The sequence below is a fragment of the Rhincodon typus genome, chromosome 10 (genome assembly GCF_021869965.1).
Source record: "Rhincodon typus isolate 14 chromosome 10, sRhiTyp1.1, whole genome shotgun sequence".
NCBI classification, from domain to species: domain Eukaryota; kingdom Metazoa; phylum Chordata; class Chondrichthyes; order Orectolobiformes; family Rhincodontidae; genus Rhincodon; species Rhincodon typus.
This window is the reverse complement of record NC_063341.1, coordinates 25,470,492-25,498,364: the sequence shown is the minus strand read 5'-3', so window position 1 is coordinate 25,498,364 and position 27,873 is coordinate 25,470,492. Positions and strand designations below refer to the sequence as shown.

The following is a 27,873-nucleotide window of genomic DNA, read 5'->3' as shown; positions in this document are numbered from 1 at the left end:
CTTTTAGGTTGACTGTTTCAACAGCTTCCATTTATTACTTTCATGTTTCTTATTTATAGGTATGAGTCATTCAGTGTCAGGAAGAGGAATAAACAGAGGAGGAAATCATAACTGAGGAAATATACCCATGAAGCGTATGGGTCATTGGTTCGGCTTGTTACAATAGAACTAAAATTTCTCAACTTCATACGTTTGTGGGTACTTGTCACAATGTAATCTTCTCATTGAAAAATAAAATGATTTCCTTTTGTGCTGTGTTGAAACGTGAATTTTTCTTTGGTTAATCACATCCATACAAATCCTTCGTTACACTTCTTCTTGTATCAGTGACTTTCTGCTTAACAGGATCAACGGTGTAGTACTTATCTAAATAGAGAAGAATCAAGTGAGTGGAAGATGTCAAACAGCATTTTACTTAAAATTAAATTAAGGTGTTCCCTCTAATTTGAACAAAAAGAACTACTAGAAAGGAGATGCTTATACTTTAATTATGGCATATCAATAAAATGCCGAGACTTCAGATCATGAATTATCTGACCTAGACCACTACAAGCAATTGTGTTGTTTTAAATTGGATGCTTATTGAAGTCTAAGATAGCAGTGGAGGGCTGAACCAGAGCCCTTCTAGTCCAATTGCTGTACTTTCTTTTCTCGCTTTTGCTCTTTTTTAGTTTTTTTTTTCTCTACTTTAACTTCTGGAGGGAGTTCAATTGTGTAGGCAGCAGCTAGGGGCTTTGGCTACTGGTCACAAGGTGGCTGGTGTGCCTTGGCAGAGGTTTTGACAGACGGCAACATTGCAGTCTCTTTGACGTTCGAAGCAGTACTAGCAGCGGGAGTGGGCAGCCCAGGAGGGGCCAGCGGTGGGAGCGGGCAGCTTGGGTAGGGCCAGTTGGGGCAGGAGCAGGCGGTCCAGGGTGGTAAGTTGCAGAGGAGATTGAGGCCAGCATGCTCAAGTGCTTATGGACTGTTGTTGAACTGTTAACTGTGTTTCTTTGATTTTTCCACTTTTAAGTAATAACGACTGTAATGTTTAACTTTTTAGACTTTGTTTTCATTATTTTTCTGCTTTTTACCCAAGATTCTGTACCTAGGTACCGCTGTACCTAAGATGGCACTGTACATAGCGATGTGTAACCTTTTCACTGTACTCGTGAACATTTGAGAATAAACTAATTTGATAATTAAAACTACTGTAGCCAGTAGTGAAAAAAATCACTTGGTTTACACCAGTTTCTGTGGCAGTTTCATTTATTATCAACTGCTATACACAGGTTTTCCTTTTTGTTCAGATTATTGCAAACTATCTTTTCTTGGGATGGTTGACCATGTTGACACAGTCCTTTGAACATGCTCATTGAACCTGTACACAAACTCCATTTATCTGTTCTTACCACATCGTTCTTAAAACCTTAACCTATCAAATACATATTTATTGTTCTTAAATTGCAATTGCCCAGGCACCCACAGCCAGATTTTCACTTCCTTTTAAGTAGAAAAGTTACCAACTCCAATTTTTTAAAATTCTGGATTACCTGTATTTAATCCTTAAATTAGATAACATCTCAACCTTCTAAACTCAATGTGGAGTACAAATCCTGTTTATGCAAACTTCTGTTCTAATTTCATGATTTATGCCCTGGAGGTATTCTGGTGAATTGGCAGCACACTGTTGTCTCAAGCTGTCTTCCTTGCAGTCGGTTTAATCTCTGTAAAACTGAAGCATCAGTTCCTTAATTGTTCATTTGTGAATTCTATACTCTTGCGATAAATGTCCACTTTGCTGTTAGCATTTTTAATAAATTTTTTGTACCTGTGCACTAACTTTGTTTTGTTTACATGGATTGTTAAATGCTGTTGCTTTCCCCTGTTTATAGTCTCCTGAAAAACATGTTCTGATGTGTCATTCTCTGCTTCAGAGTGAATGGTCTCTCATTGATATGCTTTGTTTGCAATATGTTTTGACCATTCAATCTACTGTTTTGTGACTTGCTGCTCCAATTTGTGTAATTTACTCTGCCTCTATGGTTTGAGGTAAACAGACCGGTCTGCAGCTACTTGTTTTCTCCCTCCCATTCCCTTATTAAATACTGGACCTGTATTTGCAATTTGATTTGCAGATGTAATCTAATGGTTTGGAAAATTGACCAAACCACCTACAGTTGCCTTACCTTTTTAATACTTTATTAACTGTGACATCCATAAGAATAAATTAGGCTGAAACTTACCACCAGAAAGAACAAAGTACTCATATTTTTCAGCACGCTCAGGCTTAGGAAACGAGATGGCAGAAGTGATTCTTAAAGGAAATCCTTGCCAATTTTTTCTAATTGACATTTCTACAGAAAGTTGCACTGGAAGAAAGTTCATAAAGAATATTGTCCAAAATAAAATCATAAAGTAAACTTATTTATCTAAAGTGCTGAAATTACTATGTAGATGAAAAGTGGTTTGTGCATTTTTTTTATCAGGTACTGCATACTGTGGCACAGAGAGTATTTGATTTGGTGCTCTATAACTGCAGAATTCTTCCCTTCAGGTTGCCCCCACTCATGGGTGAGATTAGAAATTTAGAAATGAGAAGTATGAATCACTATTAAAAGACAATTAGAGTATGGTCTTACAGAAATACCTTCAAATCAGTGTTCTCAGTCTCTGCAGTACAAGGATATTGGAGATGGTGTTTGGTAGGTCTTGAGACCTTGGGATTGCATGTAAAATTTCTGACCAACTGCAGAAATTAGTTACACCACCATGAGACTCATTTAGTCACAGCCCATTTCAAGAAAGACAAGGCCCTAGTTTCCTAAATGGCAGACATGTCATCAATGGTATAGTTCATCTGAGCTTGGTCAACTTTGAACATTGCATGATTTACACATAGATGCTACAAATGTATTTGACATTCAGAGCTAATAAGTGATGATTGCAGAATTGCTGTCTGAGAACAAGCACTCTAATTTGGCAGATTATTTCAATTTTGTACTGCAGGTGAGTATCTTTTCTGTTGTCAGTGAAATGAAAAGCTCCAGATGTTAACCCTGAATCCTGAGCTTCATTTGGCCTCCTGCACCATAACGGTTCTCTGATTCAGCTGCATGTATCAAAGCCTCCTTTGAAAGAAGTACCAGTGACCTATACTCTGATTATAATTATCAAGCCACTTCAAAGTTATTATCCAATGACTGCATAAACTAACTAGGAGGGATGATTATTTTCATATGCTTTCTGGAGAAATTGCTCCAGTATGTGGAAATTTTACCAATCTCACGTTCTGGGTGTTCACATTTTGTAAAACCAACTCTGCCAGTGGCTTACCAAGTATTGTCGAGAACAAGTTAGAATTTTGCAATTTACTATTTTATATGGTCATTAACATGCCAATTTAATTTTCTTCTAAATAAAAAATGTTTACTGCTTCTCCATTCCATGAATATATTTAATTTTGCCCATGAGGAAAAGATCCAAATGATTAACACATACTTCTTGAACTTTAGTTTTCTGAGCTCTAGTTCAACAGATATTGTAATGTAATACTTGATTTAAAACCTGCCTGTTCCATGATTCTTACCTGATTCATGGCTTAAAGTTATATCTGACTTTTGTGATCTAATAGTCTTTATAACAAGTGTTTTCCGTTTGAAGCGTCGCCTTATTATGGAATTAACGTAGGCACCAGTGCGTAGTGTACAAGTTTTGGAGGCTCTTTGATACACGTATTTCTGGTATCGTCCACCTGGAATAACAATGTACCTTGGTTACCAAAGATACTTGCAAGGTTACACGCTCATTCTGCATTTAAGAAAAAACTGCAGTCGTGAGATGTTTCTGAATTGTGCCATTACTCAAGATTGGGTGTTTGCGAAGTATATCTGATGTGTAGCCAGCATTTGAGTGTGTGGATACTTTGCATTGAGCAATCCGTGTTTATCACTTTGGGAGTCAGTTTCCTGTCATAAAAGTAGTATCAGAAAATGAAGTTACCATTTTTGAAGAAATACACTGTTTCAGGTCTGTTTTTGTGTGCAGCAACTGAAAGAGCTGCCCTTATTTTTCCATTTAATCCTGAGAAACCACTTGTTATCAATCGAGGATAACCTCTGTCCATGACTCCATTCTGAAATCGCCAGTACTGTTCACCCTGCAATCAAGCAAGAATGGTAAAATTTATGTAATGTTCTTGAAGCAACTTAAAGCAATATATAAATTAGCATTGAATAGCAGCATACTTCAGATGGTGGAAATCTGAAATGACAGCCATCCTAGAAAAATGCTCAGCAGGTTAGGTAGCATCTGTATAGAGAGAGTGAGTGTTCATGTTTCAGGCCTGATTTTTGAACAGAATTTGGAAAAGTTGGAGAAGTAATAGGTTTCAACCAAGAGTTGGATGCGACAAGAACAAAAGTTAGGCCTGTGATAGTGTGGAAGACAGGACAGATCAAATAACAAAAATGTTAAACCTCCAGTGCCAAAGAAAACGCAGACGAAACAAGATTATATGTAGAAGATGTACTTTAAGCGGATATGCTGCTCACTGAAAGATAAACTGAAGCAAAGGAAAAAGTGAGACAAGAGTTTATAGTCTAAAATTGGTGAACTGTCTTCTGGACCTTTTTATGATACTGTGATAATTTAATTGCCTCCACTTGAGACTTTAGCCCACTGTGTTCCACAGCATCCGATCCTTCCAGCAATGTCTTGTTCCTTGGACCAAAAGCATGCCCATCAAAAAAGTTAATTTCTACAAACTTTAGAAACGTATCCTCTCCTTTACTTTTCACTGTCATGCTATCTGAATTGATAGTTGATATCGAGACTTAACTGATGTTTTGCATGTGTGATTTCTCTATAGTTTGTTCTCGCGCTCTCTCTCTCGCTCTCTCACTTGCTTGCTGTCCCTCTGTCCCCCACCCCAAACAGATCAACCATTTCCAGGTATGTATATAAAGAAGAAAATTTTCCTCCTCTCTGAAGATCCACAATGACACCAGTCATTTTTCCTGATCTTAACTGAAGCAAGTGGAGATGCTTTGTACATGCATGTACCTCAGGGTATTGTGTTGAAGTTCTGACATGGCAAATACTTTTTAAACAAAGACTCAGCTGGCCTATCTATGATGTAAAAATCTGCATTCCCTCTTTCAAAATGTCAAGACTTTAACTTTAAAACCTTTTGACCGATTGTCTGGGAGTTTCTAATGTAATTGTCAATGTTTCCGTTGACAACAGATGGTCACTACTAGGGAAGTGTTACTTGCTCTTTTTACCATTGTTATTTTTCCACTATTATTCTGTAGTAGAATCACTTTACATTTACTTCTAGCTGCTTACTCTGCAGATATTCAAATGCAGGGAGTTTATTTAACACATACATAGTAAATGCCAACATAGTTTCCACCCCCCTCCCCCGAAAAGTGTTTGTAGGCCATTAATTGTATGCATTTAGAATGCCGTTCTAGCCTGCTTGCTACCCAAATAAGATTTTTGTTGGGCTTGTGAACTGCACTTTTAGAATTAATTGCATTAAGTAGGCTATATCCAGCACTTGGTCATCAGTGTTAAAGAACTTGGCCTGGAATGCATTGACAGAGTGTAGTGGAAGCCAGCTAAATAGTAACTTAGAAAGAACTATACAAATCCATTAAAGAAAGCAATAAAGAACTGTACGCATCTATTAAAGAAAGCTTGATTTTTTTTTAAAAAATTCATTCACAGAATGTGGGCATTGCTGGTTCAGCCAGCATTTATTGTCCATACCGGATTGCCCAGAGGGCAGTTAAGAGGCAACCACATTTCTGTGGGTTTGGAGTCACATGTAAGCCAGTCACATGTAAGGACCGCAGTCTCCTTTCCTAAATGACATTTGTGAACCAGGTGGGTTTTACCGACAATTGGCAACGGTTTCATGATTAGACTTCTAATTCCAGTTTATCTTTATTGAATTCAAATTCCATCATCCATCATGGTGGGATTTGAATTCAGGTCCCCAGAACATTACCTGGGTCTCTGGATTAATTGTCTAGCGATAATAAATTCACAAAAAGGGAATGAAACCAATTGGATGGTTCTTTCAAAAAGCCAACACGAAGGTCCAAATGGCCCGTGCTACATGCTTAAAACCTTAATTTACAACACCAGTACAAAGGCTGTCAAATCTCAGTTTGAGCACCTGGGACCCAATTTGAGTAAAATACCTGTGTTATATTCCAGTGATTATTAACTGTATTAAATACTACATTATTTTGCTGTATGATCTGTCCTTTTCAGCAAGTGAGCAATGGAGGAGAACTTCAATTGGAGTTATTTTTTACCTTAAAGAAAAAAGTTTTTCCATTACAATTACACCTTGTGAAAACTGTATCAATTGGCGATGGAATTCCCCACACTTCAGAAATCCTCTGGGGGTATCCTAATGATTGTCCTTTTGGATCTATTGTCCAAAACAAATGACCTGCAAATGTAATTAGAAAAAAAAAACTAGTGCTGGTGAATTAGCAGGTAGAATGCAAATCCTATAAGTAGGTGACAGACCATGCAGAATTAATACTATTTTTTTCCTTCTTGCATAGGATGTTGGCATAACAGACAAGGTCAGCATTTGTTGCTCATTCCAGTTGACCTTGAAAGTGATTGTAAGCCATGGCCTTCAACCATTGCAGTCTGTCTGATTATAGGTACGCCTACAGTATTGCTAGGAAGGGATTTTCAGGATTTCAATTCAGTGCTTTATAGGTCAAGATAGTATGGCTCAGAGAAGAATTACCAGATTGTTGTATTCCCATATAAATGCTGCTTGTATCCTTCTAGGTGGTAAGAGGTCTTGGTGTTGGAATGTTCCTCTAAAGAAGCTTGACAGATTGCTGGAGTAGCATCTTGGATATGGTATACACTGTCTGCATCTGTGATAGGAACTGTGAACTTTTAAGGTAAAAGATAGGATGCTAGTTAAGCAGGCTGTCATGTCCTGGATGACATTGAGTTTCTTGCGTGTTGGAGCCACCTTTAACCATGCAAAAGTAGAATATTCCATCGTACTCTGACTTGTGCTTCATAGATACTGGAATATTTTGAAGTGGTGATTTATTTGCCATCCTCCGTGCTGCTTTTAAAAACATCACTATATCCATTTCAGTTTCTGGTCAATGGTAACCTCCACAATATTGATAATGGGACACTGTGATATTGCCATTGAATATCAAGAGGAGATGGTTAGAATTCTTACAGATGTTCATCATCTGGCATGTGTGGCATAAATGTCACTTGTCACTGAAAGTCGTCCAGATCTTGATACATGTGAACAGTTTTTGAATGATCCCAAAGGTTGCATTTGTGAGTGAACGTTTCCAATTCTGACCTTTTGTAATAAAGAGTGGCCATTGATGGAGCTGCTGCAAATAGTCAGACCTAGGATACAATTTTGTGGTTCTGTACCTCTTGTGGCATAGTGGTCACATCCCTGCCCCTAGACCAGAGAGGCCTGGGTTCAAGTCCTACCTGTTCCAGAGATGTATCATAATATTTCTGAACAGGTTGATTAGAAAAATAGATTAAAGTAAAAAAAAAACCTGGTTTTTGTCATTTAACAAGAAAAATTAACTATCCTGTGATAGCTGGGGTTGTCTGGGTGCAGTGGCAGTGCTGAGCCATGAGACCTGGGTTCAAGTGCCAACTGCTTCAGACCAGTATCATGACACTTATGAACAAGTTGACTTCAAAAATATATATGCTAAGGTACTTGTTCATTGATGTCTTGGGTCTGAAATGATTTGTCTTGAACAATCAGTCATTTTCCTTTGTGCTAGATATGACCCGAACCAGGTGTAACATTTTTTACCTCTGGTTCCCGTTGACATAAATTTTGCTCAGGTATCTCAAGTGCTGTGTAAATCTGTAAGGCAGTCACGCTTCTACCTCTTAAATTCAGCTCATTTGTCAACGTTCAGGCCAAAGCTGTATCATGTTGGGTGGTAATTATCCCTAGCAGAACCTGAACTGAGCATTAGTGAGCAGGTTGTTTGCTGAGCAAATGTCATTCAATAGTACGGTTTACAACACTGTCACCTTGCTGATGATCAAGAGTAAACTGATAGTGCTAGTTAACCAGATTAGATTGCTACCTACTTGCAGTGGAGGCATAGAGGGAGTAATGGGTGCCTATTCAGAATGGTGGAATGATCAGTGCTGAGACCACTACTGATCACAATGTACATCAACAATTTGAACTTTGGAGTCAAAAACAGCATTTCAAAATTTCCAGATAACTGGAGTGAAGGGACCAAATTTATGGTTGCTAGGTTTGCTGATAACACAAATACAGGTGAGAAAATAAATTGTGAAGAGGCTGTAAAGCAGCTAGAAAGGGATAAAGGTAGTTTTGAGTGGGCAAAGGTCTGACAATTGGAGCATAATTTGGGAAAATGTGAAATCCTGTTTTTTGCAGGAAGAATTAAAGATAAGAATATTGTCTAAATGATGAGAGGATGCAGAGGGATTTGTATTCAAGTGTATGAATTACAAAATGATAGTAAGCAAGTTATTAGCAAAGCTAATAGAATGTTATTGTTTATTGTAAGAGGAATTGAATCCGAAACTAGCTAGATTATACTTAAGTTGTGCAGAGTATTGGAGAGACCGTATCTGGAATACTATGCAGTATTTGCTACCTTATCTTAAAAAGATTACAAAAGCCTTGGAAAACAGGTCAGAGATTCATTAGACTAATACCCAGAAAGGACTTGTCTGTGGAGAAAGGTTAGACAGGCTAAGTTTGTATCTTTTGGAATTCAGAAGAGTAAGAGGTGACTTGATTGAAACACACACAATCCAAAAGGGCCTTAACAGAGTGGAGGTGGAGAGAATATTTCTCATTGGGAGAATTTCAAACTAGGTGCCCTTGTTTCAAAATAAACAGTCAGCCGTTTATACAGAGAGTAGAATTTTTTTTTCTTTTAAGAAGTTTGAGAGTCTTTGGAGCATTGTTCCTGAAAAGTTGATGGCAGCAGAGTCCTTGCATAGAAGTAGACAGATTCTTGATCAGCAGAGGGATAAAAATTTACTAGAGGTAAGTGGGAATATGGATTATGACCATGTTGAGTGACAGCAGGATCAAGAAGCTGAGTGGTTGCTACTCCATGTGTCCAGATGTAAAAAGAGGAGGCAGAGTGTAAAATCCAGATTTGCTGCTAATGCAAAGTCATTTACTACGTTCAAATCAAAAATCAATGTTTTGTATACCAAGAGCATTGAAAGATATGGGGGATAGAACACTAGGTTGAAGATAAGTTTTCAGGGTTATTATGCTAGCTATATTTATTGAGCCCAATTACAGAACCTGTATGATGGAATTAGAATTATTTGCCTCTGTTGCTGGTTCAATATTATATCAGTAGATCACTATAAATGAGTATGCATTACAAGAAAGAAACTGCAAATGCAAGTTTTTTGAAAACGAGGTGTAAACATTTAAAGATACATCTGACCTTTATCAGAATCCAAAGAGAAATGTTCAATGCTTAGTCTGGCTCCTATGTCAAAAACGTATTTTGTTACAAGTAGCAATTGCATTTCTGAAACATCTTAACAACTTACCTCTGAAAATATATGTTGTTCCATTCTGTACAGTTGTCAAAGCATCTGAGGGTCTCTTATTACACAAATTGGGATTGTTAAGATAGTCTAAAATTGGACATATTATGAATTAATGTGAGAATCAGATTTCTAAACTGTAATAAGTTACCTACATTTTATTGATGTACAAATCAATGAAACCAAAATGCTTTTCTTTAAATCCAAGAATCCCTTCTGTCTTTTTTGTGACTTTTCCTATCTGTGCCCAATTGCTTAAGGTCTTGATGCCTCCTGCATTCCTACGTTATTCAGTTCCTCCCCCTAATAAGTTTAGAATATATTGGGTTTTCACCAAAATGCACTGCTTCATATTTCTTTGCAAGTGAACTTTATCAGCAAATACTCAGCTGAGCTCTGTGACAACTTCACAGGCTCCTAAGCATCTTAATTTAGTAACAGTGGCAAATTCAAAGGATTCTTCTGTTGTGGCTAAATAATTTGTTGATAAGGCCAGAAACCATTTTGTTTCCTAACACCAACATCCTGAAACTCAAAAATCATTCCAGATTAGCTCTACCTTTTTTTTTTCAAACCTACTATATTTCTTTTAATATCGTGTGCATGAATTTTCATAACACTGTCTGAAATGCCATATATATAACATTCACTACTTTTCCAATAACTCTCACTGATATCTTTGAAAAAAAAATCAATGAAATTAATCAAGTGACTTATGCCTTTAGAAATAGATACTGACTGACCCTGAACACTTAAGTGTTCACTAATTTTCTTCCAGTGTGTGAACTTTTATTTGTTAAAAAGGTCAAATTTCCTGCCTACAATTTTCTTATTCTTAACAGTAACACTACCGCCTTCCAGTTTTTCAGTACAATTACAATTTCCAAAGTTGTTTTTATTTGTAAATTGAATATAGAACACCCTTTCTCATCTCACAACCCACCATGGTATTCAGGGATTATTTTTTTCCATTTTTAATTACTTGTTGGTAACTTTTAAAGTAAATCTTTATCTTAATAGATAACAAAATACTGTGGAAATCTTAAAAACTGAAAGTGTTGGAAATATTCAGCAAATCTTCCAGCATTAATGAGAGAGAAACAGAGTCCAATATTATTACTTTGGAAAATGGGTTCTGAGGAGGAGTTATATTTGACCTCAACCCTCTTTCTCTTCCCATTGATAGTGTCAGATCTGTGAAATATTTACAGCAGTTTCTCTTTTATATATTTAATGGATCATTCTTGACAGCTAATTCTTTAAAACAACCATCATTGGCAAGCAGGAGGCACTGGCCACATTCCCATTACAAGTTGCCATCTAGTAGCAATCTTATTGAACAACAGGAGAAGGCACGAAATCACATATGTGGGAGTGAATTCATATGTAGACCAGGATATGTAGGGTGAGTACATCCCATTTGATGACATATACTAATAAATCGCTTGGGTTTCTACAAGGAAAAATAGTTTTTAAGGTTATTTTTCTGGTGCTAATCTAGAAAATCAATTGCACTACATGTCACTGGAACAACTTGATATCAAAATATTTATTTTAATGCTCCATATCTCTCAGTACAGAGTAGAAAATGTCCACTTGGTCCATGCTAATTTTCTGCACGAACAAGTCACCAAATCCCATTCCCCAGCTTTCTCACAGTAGCCTGCCAAATTTCTTTCTTTTGGAAACTATCCTTCCAACCTACTCTATGGCCGAATACCTCAGATCCTAAATAACCCCTGCATGAAAAATACTTTTCCTAATGTCACATTGCTGCTTTTGTGAATCATTTTAACATCGTATCCTTCGGTTCCCAATCCTCCTACCAATGGAAGGCATTTCTTCCAATCTACTGGAGACCTGTCAGAATTTTCAACACCTGTATGAAACATCTTCTCCAAGAAGTATACTCCTCCCCCTCCAATTTATCCATTTAACTGAAGTTCCTCATTCCTGGATAATTCCCATTAATCTTTTCTGCACCTCTCTAATATCTTCATGACCTTCCAATAGATGGTACCAGAACTAGATTAAATATTTCAGTTGAGGCGGAGATCATGTTTTATACAGGTTTATCATATCCTCTTTGTTCTGTACTCTGAACCTTTCTTTTATAAACCCCATGTTACTGTATGCTTTAACTATTTTCTCAATTTGCCTTGTCATCTTAAAAATTTCTGCACTTCTACTCTCTGCTCTTGCGATACCTTTTATCTAGGGTGCATTAAACATCACTGCTATTCTTTCAATCATAAGCTCAAGATAACATTTTTACACTATAATATTACTTAAAATGACGTATAGTTACTGAAAATTTTTGAAAAAGAATTTACCTATAATTGGCATAATTAATTGGTACCAGATTACTTTTTGATGTATGAATTTTCTTAAGGTACGATGGAGGCAGCCAGTGAATTGTATATCTTACCTGCGTATGACGCAGCTTTGGTAGTTGTTTGATTTCTGAGTGCTTCTGATAATTTGGTAACTAATGTTACTTTGCTATCATGACTGTCTGGGGACAAGTGAGCAGAAGTGGTCACCTATGAAATGAAATGAAATACATTTTAATGCTTAGAACAGTGAGCTCTAATATATGTCCTGCATAAATAAATTATCTCATTATCGTCAATAAAATGAGTGAAATTTTGTTCAGCCATTAAATTGTGGAGGTCAGCATATGTAACCCTTTGGAGCAGTGCTATATCGATAGAGCATAAAATAATGTTTTTGAATCAGGCAGAATTTGGTCATATCCTGTTTAGCATCATTCTTTGAAACCTTTCCAGAGATGATTAAAGCTACTCAGTTGGTCCAAGATGGTGATCCCTGATAGTAAGCTTCTTTCCTAGTCTTGATAGTATTGCAGGTGGTTGAAATGGAAAGCACAATCGTTTTTGTTGGGAATAAGACAAACTCTTTGTAACACTGTCAATGAATATACACTAGGCATGGTACCCTCTTGTCACTACCAGCACTGTTGTTTTTCTCCAGTAGGAATTTGCGATGTCTTTGAGTCCTCAACTAGGTCCTGACTGAAAAAGAGAGAAGATGGAAGCCTTAGGCCAATACAAATTCTGCTGAGAGTCAGCAGAGCTGATTTTTTTATTTTTGTATTCCTCACTGGGAAGTCAACTGTTCACTTTCAAAGAGGTGGAACATTTTCAACATGAGTATTTGTCTTACCCCTTTTGGCTTTGTGCTGGGAGCAGGAACAATCTGTTGTGAAAAAGAACAATTCTTTGAATGAGCTACTCAGACAATACATAATTGGAAAATGAACTAAATTCAACCTCATGGTGGACACCCTGGTTGCGAAGTGAGGTGGATATTTCAATGAGATGCCCAGGCTGACATGTTGAAGATTGCAATAATTACACATCAGAACATAAGAATTAGGAGCAAGAGTACTTCACCATCCTTTGAGCCTGCCGTGACTTTCAATATTAAGGCTCTGTCCCAAATCCACTTCATGCCAACATCCCTCAATTCCCTAAATGATCAAAGATCTGTTTATCTCAGTCTTAAATATCATCTCTACCCCAGAAGGTTGCAGCTGAAGTCCAAAGATTCACAATCCTCCTCCTCTCAGTCCAGTTGGTCAACACTTTACCCTAAGGTTATTCTGCAATGGTCTAGGTCTAACCAGGAGGAACAACCTCTTGGTGACTACCCTGTCATATCCTTCGAGAACATTGCATGCCACAGTGAGAGTTTCTGAATCCAAGACTATAGCCACAATTTATTCAGCTTCATGTCATTGGACAACTCTCGTATCAGGCATCAATCCAGTGAACCATTATTGTATTACAACAAATGCAGGTACAGCCAAAACTGTACACAACTCCAGGTATGGTCTCACCAAAGCTCTGTATAATTGTAGCTCTGTGCCTTGTTTTTGTACTTTAGTTCCTTTTTAGTAAAGGCATTCGCCTTCCTAATTGCTGGCTATAACTGCATGATAACCTTCTATTTTTCTTGTTTAAAATATACACAAGTATCTCTGAACATTAATGGACAAGTCTTTCTTATTCTTGCATTCAAATACTGCTACACTAAAGGCCAACATGCAATTTGCCGAAAAACAGAAATTGCTGGCAAAACTCGAGTTCTGGCAACATCTGTGGGAAGAAAGCAGAATTAGCGTTTTGAGTCCAGTGACTCTTCATCAGATTACCATCTTCCCATTCTAATTGCTTGCTATGACTGAATACTAACTTTGGGTGATGTTGAAAGTTAGACTCAAAATAGGACCAATCCCATCTCTGACTTGAGACTGCTAGTGGTAGGGCTCTTCCCCAAGCAGCCTAGGGATTGACGTCTCACTTAGAGGTAGACCCAAGACAAAAACCAACATGGGCTGAGTCCGGAACAAGCAGTTCCCAAGTCCCACCTCCATTCCTGAAGAATCTTGGCACAGTGCTTCCAGTGCAATCTAATGGGAAATTTACCGTAACTTTTATCAAGCAAATGAACTTCTTAAAACTCATCTGAGGATTTTCCATGTTTACAATGTTGACCTTGCCTGTTGACAAAAGTAACAATCTGGCGAGCATATTATTTGTTTTGACCTCCACCACCCTCCATGAAGTTGTTGTTCAGGCACAGCAAGCAATTAGAAAAACAAATAGCATGTTGTTATTAATTGTAAAAGAATTGGAATAAGGAGTAAAGATTAAGGAAGTTTCATTTGATGTGCAGAGGCATGTTGGTATATTCACAGAATGAAAATAGAAGGATAGCATGCAGGTAAGCAAGCAATTAGGAGAGCAAATAGCACATTAGTCTTTATTGCAAGGGAACTGGAGTACAAAAACAGGAAAGTTAGGCCATGATTATACAGGACATTGGCGAGACCATAGCTGGAATATAAATTTGAGTTTTGGTCTCTGTTTAAAAACAGGTCTAGCTGCTTTGGAGACATTACAGAAATGCCTACTTGATTTGTTCATGAACATCAACTTTTACAAGTTTCATGCCTTATCTTAAAATAAATTCTGCTTTTCTAATCTTACCTCCAAAACCCTCATGATTCCCTTCATTATGGCCATCTGTCATCCTAAAGTCCATTCAATTTAACCTGTCTGTATTTCCACAGTCATTTTGTGACCTCAACTTATATTCTCACATAGCTTTGTAAAGTCAGTAAACTTAAATATATTAATTATTCTCGGTCTCTTCATCAAAATCATTAACACAGATTGTAAAAAGCTAAAGCCCCAGTATTGATCCTGTTGCACTTCACTAGTTACAGATTGCCAAATTGAAAACACCTGATTTTCGCAGTCTGTGTTTGTCGGCAGAATAATCCTCTATTCATGCTAATATATTACAGTAACCCCAACTGAAAGATCCTTTATCTTGGATATTGACTTTGTTGTGTGGCCATTTATCAAATGCATTTAGAGAAGGATTTTTGTTGAAGCTAGTGGAATCTCCAGTTTTAACTTACATTAAAATCTTTTCCTGTATATTTATCAAGATCAGTAGTCTTTTCCATTTCAGTTTTTAATTTTAAATCTGTAGTGCTAGGTTTTTCAATATTAGTCATTGCTTCAATGTCCAAGTTGGTAGGTTGAACAATTGTGGTTCTTTCAAAAACATTGATCAGTGTTGTACTTGTTTTGTTCAATGTTGCAACTAAAGCAGGTTCTGCAGCTACAGTCAGCTGTGTTATTCCGTCTTTGTCTGTGCCTAAGTCTGGCTTAATGAAGTGAGCATCTTGAATAGTAGGTTGTGATTGTCCTTTGTCTTGTAAGATGCTGAGATAGGTAGACCTTCTTGGCAGGACAGTTGACTTTGTTGTTCCTTCTCTATCCAAAGATTTAGAATTAAGGGAACCTTCTTCAGGAACAGGAGACCTTGATGTTCTGACTTTGTCTAAGTATGGGAGGGTTGTGATGGACTTCTCAGTGGGCATAGATTGCATTGTTAATGCATTATCTAAGTTATCAGGTTGTACAGTAACAGTTCTATTTGGAACAAAGGAGTCTGTAAATTTGAGATGTACATTTTCAGATTCTTCAGGAGAAATGGTCTTTGTTTCCACATTGACAAAGGATGCAGATATCAAAGTGCCATCCTCAGCAATTGCGGGCTTTGTTGATCCTCCTATATTAATATTTTCAGAATATGGGGTAAAATATTCAGAAACAACTGGTTTTGTTACTTTTTCTTTATCCAGGTTTGGACCATTTGGAGAAAACATCTGTGAAATTTTAAGAAATGTGGTTGCAGATTTTTCAGGAGCTGCAGTTTGCATTACTTTTTTGTCCACTTCATCTGGATTCAAGGATGCAGTTTGTTCGGGAATAGTTGTCATGGTTGTTACCTCTTTGTGTAAGCTTTTAGAGTCTGTGTTGTTATATTGGTTTGATGAGTTGGAATGCATGATATGCATTCTAGGGGTAGAGAGCTTTATTGTTCCTCCTTTGGTCAAGTTTGGAAGGATTGTTGCAGGTTCCTTGGGGCTAATGGGTTGTATTGTTGGTGCATCATCCAAATTGCGAGGACCCAGAGAAGTTGCTTTGTTTGCCACAAAGGTTTGTGAAATTCCAAGGTGGACAATAGCACATTTTTTATGAACAGTAGTCTGTGTTTTTTCTTTGCCTGCTTTATCTGTATCCATGGTTGCAGATCCTTCAGAAACAGTTGGCATTGCTGTTCCTTCTTTATTGAAAGGTTTTGAATCCATGGTACCACATTCAGGAACAGAGACCTTTGTCAATTGTCTGTTATCCAAGATTTTGAAATCTCGAGTACTTTCTTCAGGCTTTGCTTCTTCACTGTCCAAGGATTTGGAGTTCAAGGCACCACCATCAGTAGTAGTGGATTTCATAGTGCCTTCTTTATCCAAGACTTTCGATTCTGTGCTGTGACCTTCTTCCAGAACAGTGGGATTTGTCATTCCATTTTTGTCCAGCTGTTGGAGCACTGTTCTGTCTTTTTCAGAAGTATTGAATTTTATTGTTGTTAGTTTATCCAAGTTATCTAGACCCAGAGAAATTGCTCTAATCAGAGCAAAGGACCGTGAAATTTCATGATACACGGTTACATGCTTTTCAGGAAAAGTAGTCTGCATCTCCCCTTTAGTGACGTCTAGTGAGGACATGGTTGCAGATCCTTCAGGCTTGGGGTGTTTTGTTTTTCCTTCTGTGTCTTTATGTGGGAGCACTTTTACAGCATTTTCAGGAACAATAGGCTGCATTGTTTCTGCATTGCCTATGTTGTCAGGACCCACAGTAACAGCTCCATTTGGAACAAAAGACTGTGAAATTCCAGGATATTTGGCTGTAAATCCTCCAGAGGCAGTTGTATGTATTTCCTCATTATCCAAAGATTCGGAGATCACGGTACTATCCTTAGCAAAAGAGGGCTTTGTTTTCCCTTCCCTATCAAAGAATTTGGAATCTGTGGTACCACTTTCTAGACCAATGGATTTTGTTATCCATTTTTTCTCTAAGTATTTAGAATCAATTTTAACAGGATCCATTGTCATTTCTTTCATGACCAAGATTTTCAAATCCGTTATATTATCTTTGGGAACAATGGGTTTTGTATCAGCTTCCCTGTACAATGATTTAGAATCTGCTGGACCACTTTTGGGAATAGAAGGCAGTATTGTTACTTCTATGTCCATCATACCATCTTCATCATTATTCGGTGGACTTGTCATTCCTTCTTTATAGAATGCTTTGGAAGTCACAGTGCCATATTCAGTACTATAGTCCTTTGTTGATCCTTCAGAGTCGAAGGGTTTGGAATCTGAGGTGGTATCTTCAGGAACAATGAGCTTTGTTTCTTCATTGTACAAGGTTTCAGAGTTCATGGTATCATCCTCAACAACAACAGGCTTTGACATTCCTTCCTTGCCTAGAATTGTAGAATCTTTGGTATCACCTTGTCGATCAGTGGGTTTTGTTATTCTATATTTAGGCACGGTTATGGATTCAATTCTGCCATCTTCATTAACAGGGGCCTTTGTTATTTCATCTTTGTTCAAGCTTTTAAAGTCAGTGTTGTTATCTTCAGATGTGGAAGGTTTGGTTGTTACTAGTTTGTCTGGTGATTTAGAATCTAGTGTGTCATCTTCAGAAGTAAAGAGATCTGTTTCTTCCTTGTTCAAGTTTGGTATGATTGGAGGTTCCACAGAGGTAACAGGTGGTATTGTTGTTGCATTCTCCAAGTTAGCAGGGCCCAGAGAAGTTGCTCTGTTCAGAGCAAAAGGCCGTAAACTTCCATTATACATTGTTACATGTTTTCCAGGAACTGAAGTCTGCATCTCTTCTTTGTTTAAGTTATCTGATAATGTAGTTGAGGACTCCTCAGGAACTTTTGTTGTTCTTTCTAGGTATTTATGTGGGAGTACTGAGGTAGCATCTTCATGAACAATAAGCTGTATCTTTGCTGCATTATTTAAGTTGTCAGCATCTACAGTGACCGCTCTACTTGGAATCAATGACTCTGAAATTTCAGGATGTATGGCTGTTTCAGGATGTATCATCATTGAACCATCTTCAATAACATGTGGCTTTGTGATTCCTTCTTTCTGTAAAGATTTAGAATCCATCGAACTATATTCAGGATCATAGGCCTTGGTCAATCCTTCATTGCCCAAGATTTTTGAATCAGGGATGATATCTTCTGGAACTGTGGGCTTTGCTGCTTCATTATCCAAGGTTTTTGAATTACTAGTACCATCTTCAGCAGTAGGGGAGTTTGTTGGCCCATCTCTGTCCAAGACATTGGAATCTGTGGAACCATCTTCTTGTACCGTGTGTTTTGTTGTCCTGTCTTCATCTACAGATTGAGATTCAATCGTACCGTCGTCAGTAATAGTGGGTTTCGTTTCTTCTTTGTGCAAACTTTTAGACTCCGTGTTGTTATTTTCAGAAACAGTGGGTTTTGATTCCTTGTCTGATGATTCAGAAACCAACATAATTTCAAGAGTCAAGAGCTTTGCTGTTCCTTCGGTCAATTTTGGCAGGATTGTTACAGGTTCCTTAGAACTAATAGGTTGTATTGTTTCAGAATTCCTTGTTGCACTTTTTTCAGGAATTGAAGTTTGCATTTCTTCTTTGTCTAAGTTATCTGATAACGTGGTTTCAAATCCTTCAGGAACTTTGACTGTTCCCTCTTTGTCTTTGTACGTGAGCATTTTTGTGGCATTTTCAGGAGCAAATGTTTGTATTGTTGCTGCATTGTTTAAGTTGTCAGGATCTACAGTAACAGCTCTATCTGGAACCAACGACTGTGGAATTTCAGGATGTATGGCTGTGAATTGTCCAGAAGCTGTGGTATGTATTTCCTCATTATCCAAGGATTCAGATATCATGGGACCATGCTCAGTAATAATGGGCTTTGTTGGTCTGTCTTTATCTAAGAAATAAGAATCTGTGGTAACATCCTCTTCTGGAACGGTGTGTTTCGCTGTTAGTTCTTTGTATAGTAATTTAGACTTTGTTGTAACTTCACCAGGATTGGTTGGTTGTGTTGTTGCTTCTTTCACCATTGATTCATCTTCATTAGCATGTAGCTTTGTGATTCCTTCTTTCTCCAATGATGTAAAATCCATTGAACTATATTCAGAATCATGGCCCTTAGTCAATCCTTCATTGTCCAAGAGTTTTGAATCCCAGCTGGTATCCTGTGGAACAGTGGGCCTTGCATCTTCATTGCCCAAGGTTTTCGAGTTGCTGGTACCTTCTGCGATAGTAGGGGAGTTGGTTGTCCCGTTGCTGTCCGAGACGTTGGAATCTGTGGAACCATCATCTTCTGCAGTGTGTTTTGTTGTTCTGTCTTTATCCACAGATTTCGATTCAATCGTACCATCGTCAGTAATAGTGGGTTTTGTTGTTGCTTCTTTGTCTGATGACTTAGAATTCAGTGTACCACCTTCAGGAGTAAGGAGGTTTGCTGTTGCTTCTTTGGTCAATTTTGGCAGGATTGTTACAGGTTGCTCAGAACTAATCGGTTGTACTGTTGTTGTGTTCTCCAAATGATCAGGGCCCAGTGAAGTTCGAGCAACAGACTGTGAAATTTCAAAATATATTGTTGCACGTTTTTCAGGAACTGAAGTCTGCATCTCTTCCTTGTCTGAGTTTTCTGATAATGTGGTTTCAGATCCTTCAGGGACTGTGGTTGTTTTCTCTCTGACTTTGTGTGGGACCATTGTTGCAGCATTTTCAGGAGCAATAGTTTGTATTGTTTCTGCATTGTTTAAGTTGTCAAGATCCACAGTAACATTTCTATGTGGAGCCAATGACTGTGTAATTTCAGGATGTATGGCTATTAATCTTCCAGAAGCAGTGGTGTGTATTTCCTCATTATCCGAGGATTCAGAGATCATGGGACCATGCTTAGTAATAGTGAGCTTTGTTGGTCCCTCTTTATCTGAGATATAAGAATTTGTGATATCATCCTCTAGAACAGTGGATTTTGTTGTAACTTCTTTGTATAGTGACTTAGACTTTGTTGTACGTTCATCGGGAGTAGATGGCTGTGTTGTTGCTTTTGCCTTTGAATTATTTTCAATAATGTCTGCCTTTGTGATTCCTTCATTGTCCGATGCTTTAGAATCCATCGAACTATATTCAGAATCATAGGCCTTTGTCAATCCTTCATTGTCCAAACTTTCTGAATCAGGGATGTTATCTCCTGGAACAGCAGGCTTTGTTGCTTCATTGTCCAAGTTTTCAGAGTTAGTAGTACCATCTTGAGCAGTAGGGGAGTTTGTTGTCCCATCTCTGTCCAAGATATTGGAATCTGTGGAACCATCTTCTGGTGCAGTGTGTTTTGTTGTCCTATCTTTATTTACTGACGTAAATTCAATTGTACCATCATCATTAATAGTGGGCATTGTTGTTTCTTCATGGTTCAAGTTTTTAGAGTCGGAGTTATTTTCAGAAACAGTGGGTTTTGTTATTGCTGCTTTGTCCGATGATTTAGAATCCAGTGTACTTTCTTCAGAAGTAAAGGGCTTTGCTGTTCCTTCTCCAGTCAATTTTGGCAGGATTGGAATAGGTTCCTCAGAACTAATGGGTTGTGCTGTTGTGTTCTTCGACTGTAAAATTTCAAAATACATTGTTGCACGTTCTTCAGAAACTGTAGTTCTCATCTCTTCTTTGCCTAAGTTATCTGATAACGTGGTTTCAGATCGTTCAGGAACTTTTGTTGTTTCCTCTTTGTCTTTGTATGGGAACATTCTTGCAGCGTTTTCAGTTTGTGTTGTTGCTGCATTGTTTAAGTTGTCAAGATCTACAGTAACATCTCTATTTGGAACCAGTGACTGTGGAATTTCAGGATATGTGGCTGTGAATCGTCCAGAAGCTGTGGTGTGTATTTCATTATCCAAGGATTCAGCGATCATGGTACCATGCTCAGTAACAGTCAACTTTGTTGGTACATCTTTATCTGAGGAATGTGAATCTGTGGTACCATCCTCTTCTGGAACAGTGGATTTTGTTGTAACCTCTTTGTGCAGTGATTTAGACTTTGTACCTTGATCAGGAGTAGATGGCTGTGTTGTTGCTTCTTTCGCCATTGAATTATCTTCAATAATGTCTGCCTTTGTGATTCCTTCTTTCTCCAGTGATTTTGAACAATAATCAGGGTCATAGGCCTTTGTAAATCCTTGATTGTGCGAAGTTTTTGAATCAGAGCTGGTATCTTCTGGAACAGTGGGCTTTGCTCCTTTAGTGTCCAAAGTTTCAGGGTTAATAGTACTATCTTCAGCTGTTGGGAAGTTTGTAGTCCCGTCTCTGTCAAAGACTTTGGAATTTGTGGAACCATCTTCTGGTACAGTGTGTTTTGTTGTCCTATCTTTCTCCACAGATTTGTAATCAATCATACCATCTTCACTAACTGTGACCATTGTTATTTTGTCTTCATCCAAGCTTTTAGAGTCAGTGTTGTTATCTTCAAAAGTGGTAGGTTTTGTTGTTGCTTCTTTGTCTGAAGATCTTGAATCCATAATATGCTGTTCAGAGGTGGAAAGCTTTGCTGTTTTGTCTTTGGTCAAGTTTGGAAGAATTGTTATAGATTCCTCAGAACTAATGGGTTGTATTGTTGCATGCTCCAAGTTACCCAGAGAAGTTGTTCTGATTGGAGCAAGCGATTCTGAAATTTCAGTATATGTAGTTGCATGTTTTTCAGTAACAGTGGTCTCTATTTCTTTTATACCTACCTTATCTGAATCCATGGTTGAAGATCCTTCAGAAGTTGGCTTTGTTGTTCCTTCTGTATCAAAAGGTTTTGAATCCATCATACCATATTCAGGAACAGGGGCCTTTGTCGATTCTTCACCATCTAAGATTTTGAACTCCGTGGTACTTTCCTCAGGAACAGTGGGATTTTTTTCAATGTCCATAGGTTTGGAGTTCAAGGCACTGTGCTCAGCAGGAGTAGGTTTGGTAGTTCCTTCTTTATCCAAGACTCTAGAGTCTGCAGTAGGATCCTCTTCTGGAACAATGGGATTTGACAATCTAGTTTTGTCCAAAATTTTAGAATCTGTGTTATTATAGTTAGGCAGAACTGATTTTATTGTTCCCTCTTTGTCAGTCTTTGGAAACAATGTTTTTGCTTCTTCAGGAGTATTGGATTTTATTGTTGTTGCATTGCCCAATCGAACAGCGCCCAGAGTACTTGCTGTGTTTGGAGGAATGGATTGTGACATTCCATGATATGTAGTTGGGTATTTTTCAGGAACTGTAAACTGCATGTTTTCTTTGTCTACATTATCGGGTAACATAGTTGTGTGTCCTTCAGGAACTGTGGGTTTTGTTGTTTCTTCTATCTCTTTGTGTGGAAGCATTGTTGCAACATTTTCAGGAGGAATAGCTTGTTGTGTTGCATTGTCCAAGTTGTCAGGATCCACAGTAACAGCTGTGTTTGGAATAATTAATTTTTCTAATTCAGGATGTACAATTGTAAATCCTTCAGAAGCAGCAGTCTGTGTTTCTTCACTGTCTAAGGTTTCAGAGTTCATGGTACCATGCTCAGCAATAATGGGTTTTGTTGTTCCTTCATTATCTAAAGCTTTGGAATCAATTGTAACATCTTGATTAACATAAGCCTTTGCAATTTGTATGTCCAACATGTTAGCATTAGTGATATCATCTTCAGAATCCAAGGCTTTTGTTGTTGCTTCTTTGCCTCTTGATGTGGGATCCACAGTAGATTTTGTTCTTCCTCCTGTATCTAAAAGTTTAGAATCCATGGTACCATCTTCAAGATAGAAGGCTTTTGTCAACCCTTCATAATTCGTCGTGCTCTCTATAGGAAAAATGGTTGTTTCTTCATGGTCCAAGGATTCAGAGTTCAAAGCACCATCCTCCGCAATAATGGACTTTGTTCTTCCCTCTTTATCGAAGACTTTAGAATCTATGGTATGTCCTTTTTCAGGAACATTGGATTTTGTCATTTCATCTTGCTCCAGGATTTTAGAATCTGTGGCATCTTCATGCACAGTGGGTTTTATTGTTCCCCCCTTGTCCAGCTTTGGGAATGTTGTTTCAGCTTCTGCAGGAGTATTGGGTTTTAATGATGATCCATTTACAACAGAAGGCTGTGTTTTTCCAACCTTGGTCAAGTATTGGAGAATCGTTGTGGTTTCCTCAGGAGTAGGTTGTATTGTTGCTAAGTTGTATGATTTATGTGGATCCAGAGAAATAGCTTTGTTTGCAGCAAAGGACTCTGAGATTTCAAGATGCATGCTTGTATATCTTGCAGGAACAGTGGCCCCCATTTCTTCACCGTCTAAGGATTCTGAGTTCAAGGCACTATCCTCAACAATAGTGGACTTTGTTGTTCCTTCTTTAACAAAAACTTTGGAGGGTGTAGCACCATCATTCTTGTTTGGCAGCCCAGTTACAGCTTCATCAGGAGGAATGGAAAGTATTGTTGTTGCAATATGCAAGTTTTCAAGACCAAATATAGTTGCTGTATTTAGAGATTCTGTTTGTGAAATTTCTGTATATGTGGTTGGATATTTTTCAGGGATAGTACTAAGTATTTCTTCTTCTGCCTTATTTGAATGTATGGTTCCAGATCCTTCTGGAGCAATTTGTTTTGTTGTTCCTTCACTGTTTATGTATGGGGTGATAATTGTAATGTCGTCAGGAGGAATGGGTTGTATTTTTGTTGCATTGTCCAAATTGTCAGAATGCACACTAATAACTCTATTTGAAACAAAGTGTGTAGTTTTCGGATGTATGGTTACAGATCCTTCAGAAGCAGTGTCCTTTGTACCTTCATTGTCCAAGGGTTCGGAGTTTACGGTATCATTCTCAGCAATAGTTGATTTTGTTGTTGCTTCTATATTCAACAGTTTAGAATCTACGCTACTATCTTCAGGGACTAAAGACTTTGTCCTTCCTTCTTTCTCCAAAGGCTGAGAACCCTTGGTACCATCTTCATCAGTAGGGGGCATTGTCACTTTTTCTTTGGAAAACATTTTAGAATCTTTGATCTTAACTTCAGGAACAGTGGATTGTGCTATTGTTACTTCACTCAATGATTTAGAAGCCGTGATATCCTCCTCCAATGTAAAGGGTTTTGTTGTTCCTTCTTTATGCAAGATTTTAAAAGCCAGTGTTCTATCCTCAGGAACAGAGGGTCTTGTTCCTTCTTTGTCTAATTTTGGCCTGTTTGTTGCAACTTCCTCTGACATAGGTTGTATTGTTGCTCCATCATCCAAGTTGTCAGGATTCACAGTGATACTTCTGTTTGGAGCAAAGGACTGCACAAATTCAGGATATATAGTTACAAAGATGCTAGGAACTATGGTCTGGGCTTTATCTTTGTTTGCGATACCTGGATCTATGTTTTGAGTGGATGCTGTCCTGCCTTTCTTGTTCAAGTTTGGGAGCATCGATTCAGCTTCTTCAGGAGTAAGGGGTTCTACTGTTGCTGCATTAGCTGAGTCGTCAGGATCCACAGAATTAACATTGTTTGGAGCAAAGGATTGAGAGATTTGGGGATATGTATTTGCAAATATTTCAAGAATGGCAGGTACTGTGCCTTCTTTGTTTAAGCTGTTTGGGTTTGTGCTAACTGCTTCATCACGGAAGGTAGCCTGTGGAGTTCTATCTTGTACTCTTCTAGAAACCAGCTTTTTTGGAACAATGGATTGTTCGCTGACATCTGTTTTTAAGTTTGGATCCATGGTACTTGAAACTTCTGTCACAAAAATGTCATCCTCCACAATATTTTCCATAAGCCTAAAATTGGTAGGATTCATGATAGTAGATCCTTCATTTAGCTTAATAGTTCCATTTCCTGAAAAAGTAAGATGTTAGAAATCAGGAAAAAAGTGATAATTCACTATGGTCATACCATCATATTTTCTTGTAATTTCTTGTATATCTGCACCTCCCACAGAAACACTCAACAATTGGTGTATATTACATTTTGATTCTTGACGAACTGTTTAAATATTACAATGATTGCCTTTGCCTTTGGTCTGCCTATTCATAACATTTTATGATTTTTCCATTGAACATTCTCATTTTACAGGACTTTTCTAATCTAGTCCCTGACAAAATGGTCCTTTCACAATCCAGGCCACTATCTTCCATTCACAGTTTGAGTTTTTTTTTGTGATCCATGTTTAATCACTATCTGTTATCCCCATTCCCTTCATTCATCTCAACATCCTTTGTTAATACAGCAATATAAATCAGTCCTCCTCATGTCGTGCTCTGTGGAGGTAGGTTTCAACAACTTAGGAAGAAGTTTATGATAAATGTATGCAATTATCTGCCCATGATATTGGTCCTCTGTCATTAGTCTTGTCTAAAATGTTTGCCTTGGAAGTTAGACTCTGAACAAGATGGAAAATATTATGTATTATTTACAATGAAACACTTCAATGTAGTTCATCGATTTGACTTTAAGAAACAAAAAAACTTAGAGATTCCTTGAAACACTATGAATACGTTCATATATTTTAATTTTTTCACAGGATGTAGGCATTGCTGCCAAGGACAGCATTAATTGCACTTGAGAACCACTGTGAGGTTGGGTGTGGGGTGTGTACACCCACAGCACTGTTTGTCAGGGGCTTCAAGGATTCTCCCCCAGTAGCAGTAAAGGAACTTTGATATCATTCCAAGTCAGAATGGTATGTGCTTGGAGGGAACTTGCAGGTGATATTCCCATACATCTACTGCCTTGGCCTTCTACATAATGGATATCATTCTGCATAATTTACACATCTACAAAACAAACATTAGCATTTAGAAATGTGCAGTACATTCACATATCTAAGTTGCTTGTGGTTCACTTTTGGTATGACTTCATACCTGGCTTTGTAGGTTCATACGTGCTTTTTATTTTTTCATTCGAATAGCTGGCAGAGTCTTGTTGAATTACAGTATTGCTGATAAGCTCAGGTCCCTTTGTTGATGGTTTCCGAGTGAATACTAAAGTTGATCTGGTGGTTGGCGTGAATGTTGTTGGATCTTTCCGCGGATCTGTGTGTGAACAATATGTTAAGTGAAGCTTGACATCTTAGTCCTCAAATTTTATTTTGAACGCTTCTTAATCAAATTACAGCTTTGCCAACATAGGAGCAATAAAAGGAATAAATGATGTTTCAATTCCAAGTGATGTTTGATACTAGCAATGCCAATAGCAGTGTAAAACTGGTTGAATTACTTCAAAGTAAGGAAATCCTGTTAAACCAGGAGCAAAGTTTTTGGAATCCAGTAGGAAACATCTGCATTCCTAAAGGGAAATTTTTTTTGGATGTGTAAGATACAGGAAGGGCCAGATGGCTGTTTTCATAACAATGTTTGCAATACATTTGAAGTTTCTTGAAATTTATAGAATTAGATTATTTAATTAAAGATAAATTAGTCCTTTCGATATGAACTGAATACCTGATTTACAACAAAAAAAATTAAGACAAGTAAAAACAAAATACTACATATGCTGGAGGTCTGAAATAAAAATTAAGTGTAGGAGATACTCAGCAGGTCTGACAGATCATGTCAGTCCTGCTGAGGATTAAGGTGAAGCTGTGTATAGCTACTATACTCCACTCCATGAGCAAAGATTGTTTTCCCAAAAAGCTGATATTTATTTATTTATTTATTTCCTCTTCTCTGTAAGCAGTTAAGAAAATTAAGTAAACTTTACAAAAATCACGACAAAACAAACTAGACTTTTCCTCTAGATAGCTTTTCTTGTAGATTTTGCAGTTTGTTACCCATCCTTGTTATTGTTATCTCTGGCTCAAGTATCTTGCTCATTTAGCGCACAGAAAGAAATAAAAAAGCACGTGACGTATGCTAGTTACTAACCTTTACAACTTGCAATAAAATCAGAGCAGCATTCATTATACTCTATGCACTTGGAATCACACTGACATTTCCGACCACGCTCGTGCACTTCGTAACAACGCCCTGAACATGAGATTTCTGTACAAAATCAAAACAGAGACTTTATAGTAGCGTGTGGAAAAAGTATATAGCTTCAGGCTGATCAGATGTTAAAAATCCTAGCATTATGGAGTCTACGTGGACTGCAGTGGTTCGAGAAGGCAGCTCAATACTACCTTCTAAAGGGCGACCAGGCATTGGCAATAAAATGGGCTGGCCAGCCAGCAACATGCACATCCTTTGAGTGAACTTGAAATAAATTGCACCGTACAATATTCTGTTGAGCAACACCGATCTTGTTGTGTTGAAGCAATGATCTTTGCTGGGATAGTTTTGGAAGTTGGTGCGTTCATAATAAAACTTCCTTGAATTAAGCTCACAAAGGCTCCTCCTGAAAAGTGTGAATACCATTATTCTAGGTGAGGATTGTCTGTGTGTAGTAATGAAGCTGTTCAATTAATCTACAACCCTTCTGACATAAGAGGCTTATGTAAAGAATGGTTACTTGACTGAAGTATGCAAGGATGTTCAAAACTCCAAATTAGAACTCACTGTGAGTCGCTGTATAAAACATGGAACATAGAACAGTACAGCACAGTACAGGCCCTTTGGCCCACGATGTTGTGCCGAACTTTTACTCTAATCCTCAGGTCTATCTAACCTCCACCCCTACCTTATACTATCATCCATATGCTTCTCTAATAGCCGCTTAAATGCCCCTAATGAAGCCGACTCCACTACCCTCTCCAGCAATGCATTCCATGCCCCGACCACTCTGAGTAAAGAACCTACCTCTGACGTCTCCTCTATATCTACCTCCACTCACTTTAAAACTATGCCCCCTTGTAATAGCTACCTCCACCCTAGGAAAAAGTCTCTGGCTGTCCACTCTATCTATACCTCTGATCAT

The 27,873-nt window shown here is 37.9% G+C and overlaps 1 protein-coding gene across 1 annotated transcript; it reads right to left on the bottom strand.

Annotated features, from left to right (window-relative positions):
* Positions 1 to 280: 280 nt before the first annotated feature.
* Positions 281 to 27,873, bottom strand: LOC125484225 (proteoglycan 4-like). The gene is made up of 10 exons (XM_048602073.1): positions 27,864 to 27,873; positions 25,884 to 26,054; positions 21,767 to 24,858; positions 12,011 to 12,125; positions 9,586 to 9,672; positions 6,309 to 6,448; positions 3,982 to 4,138; positions 3,569 to 3,733; positions 2,226 to 2,351; positions 281 to 366 (listed from the first exon to the last, which is right to left on the bottom strand). Exons 1-10 carry the CDS (start codon positions 27,871 to 27,873, stop codon positions 281 to 283), a joined length of 4,149 nt encoding a protein of 1,382 aa, XP_048458030.1.

Excerpts from the sequence above, each read along its gene's own strand:
- LOC125484225 (XM_048602073.1), bottom strand. Across the intron at positions 9,673-12,010 it reads CAAAGCTGCGTCATACGCAG|ACTATCTTAACAATCCCAAT; the intron begins GTAAGATATACA and ends GTCCAATTTTAG. Across the intron at positions 2,352-3,568 it reads AACTTTAAGCCATGAATCAG|TGCAACTTTCTGTAGAAATG; the intron begins GTAAGAATCATG and ends ACTTTCTTCCAG.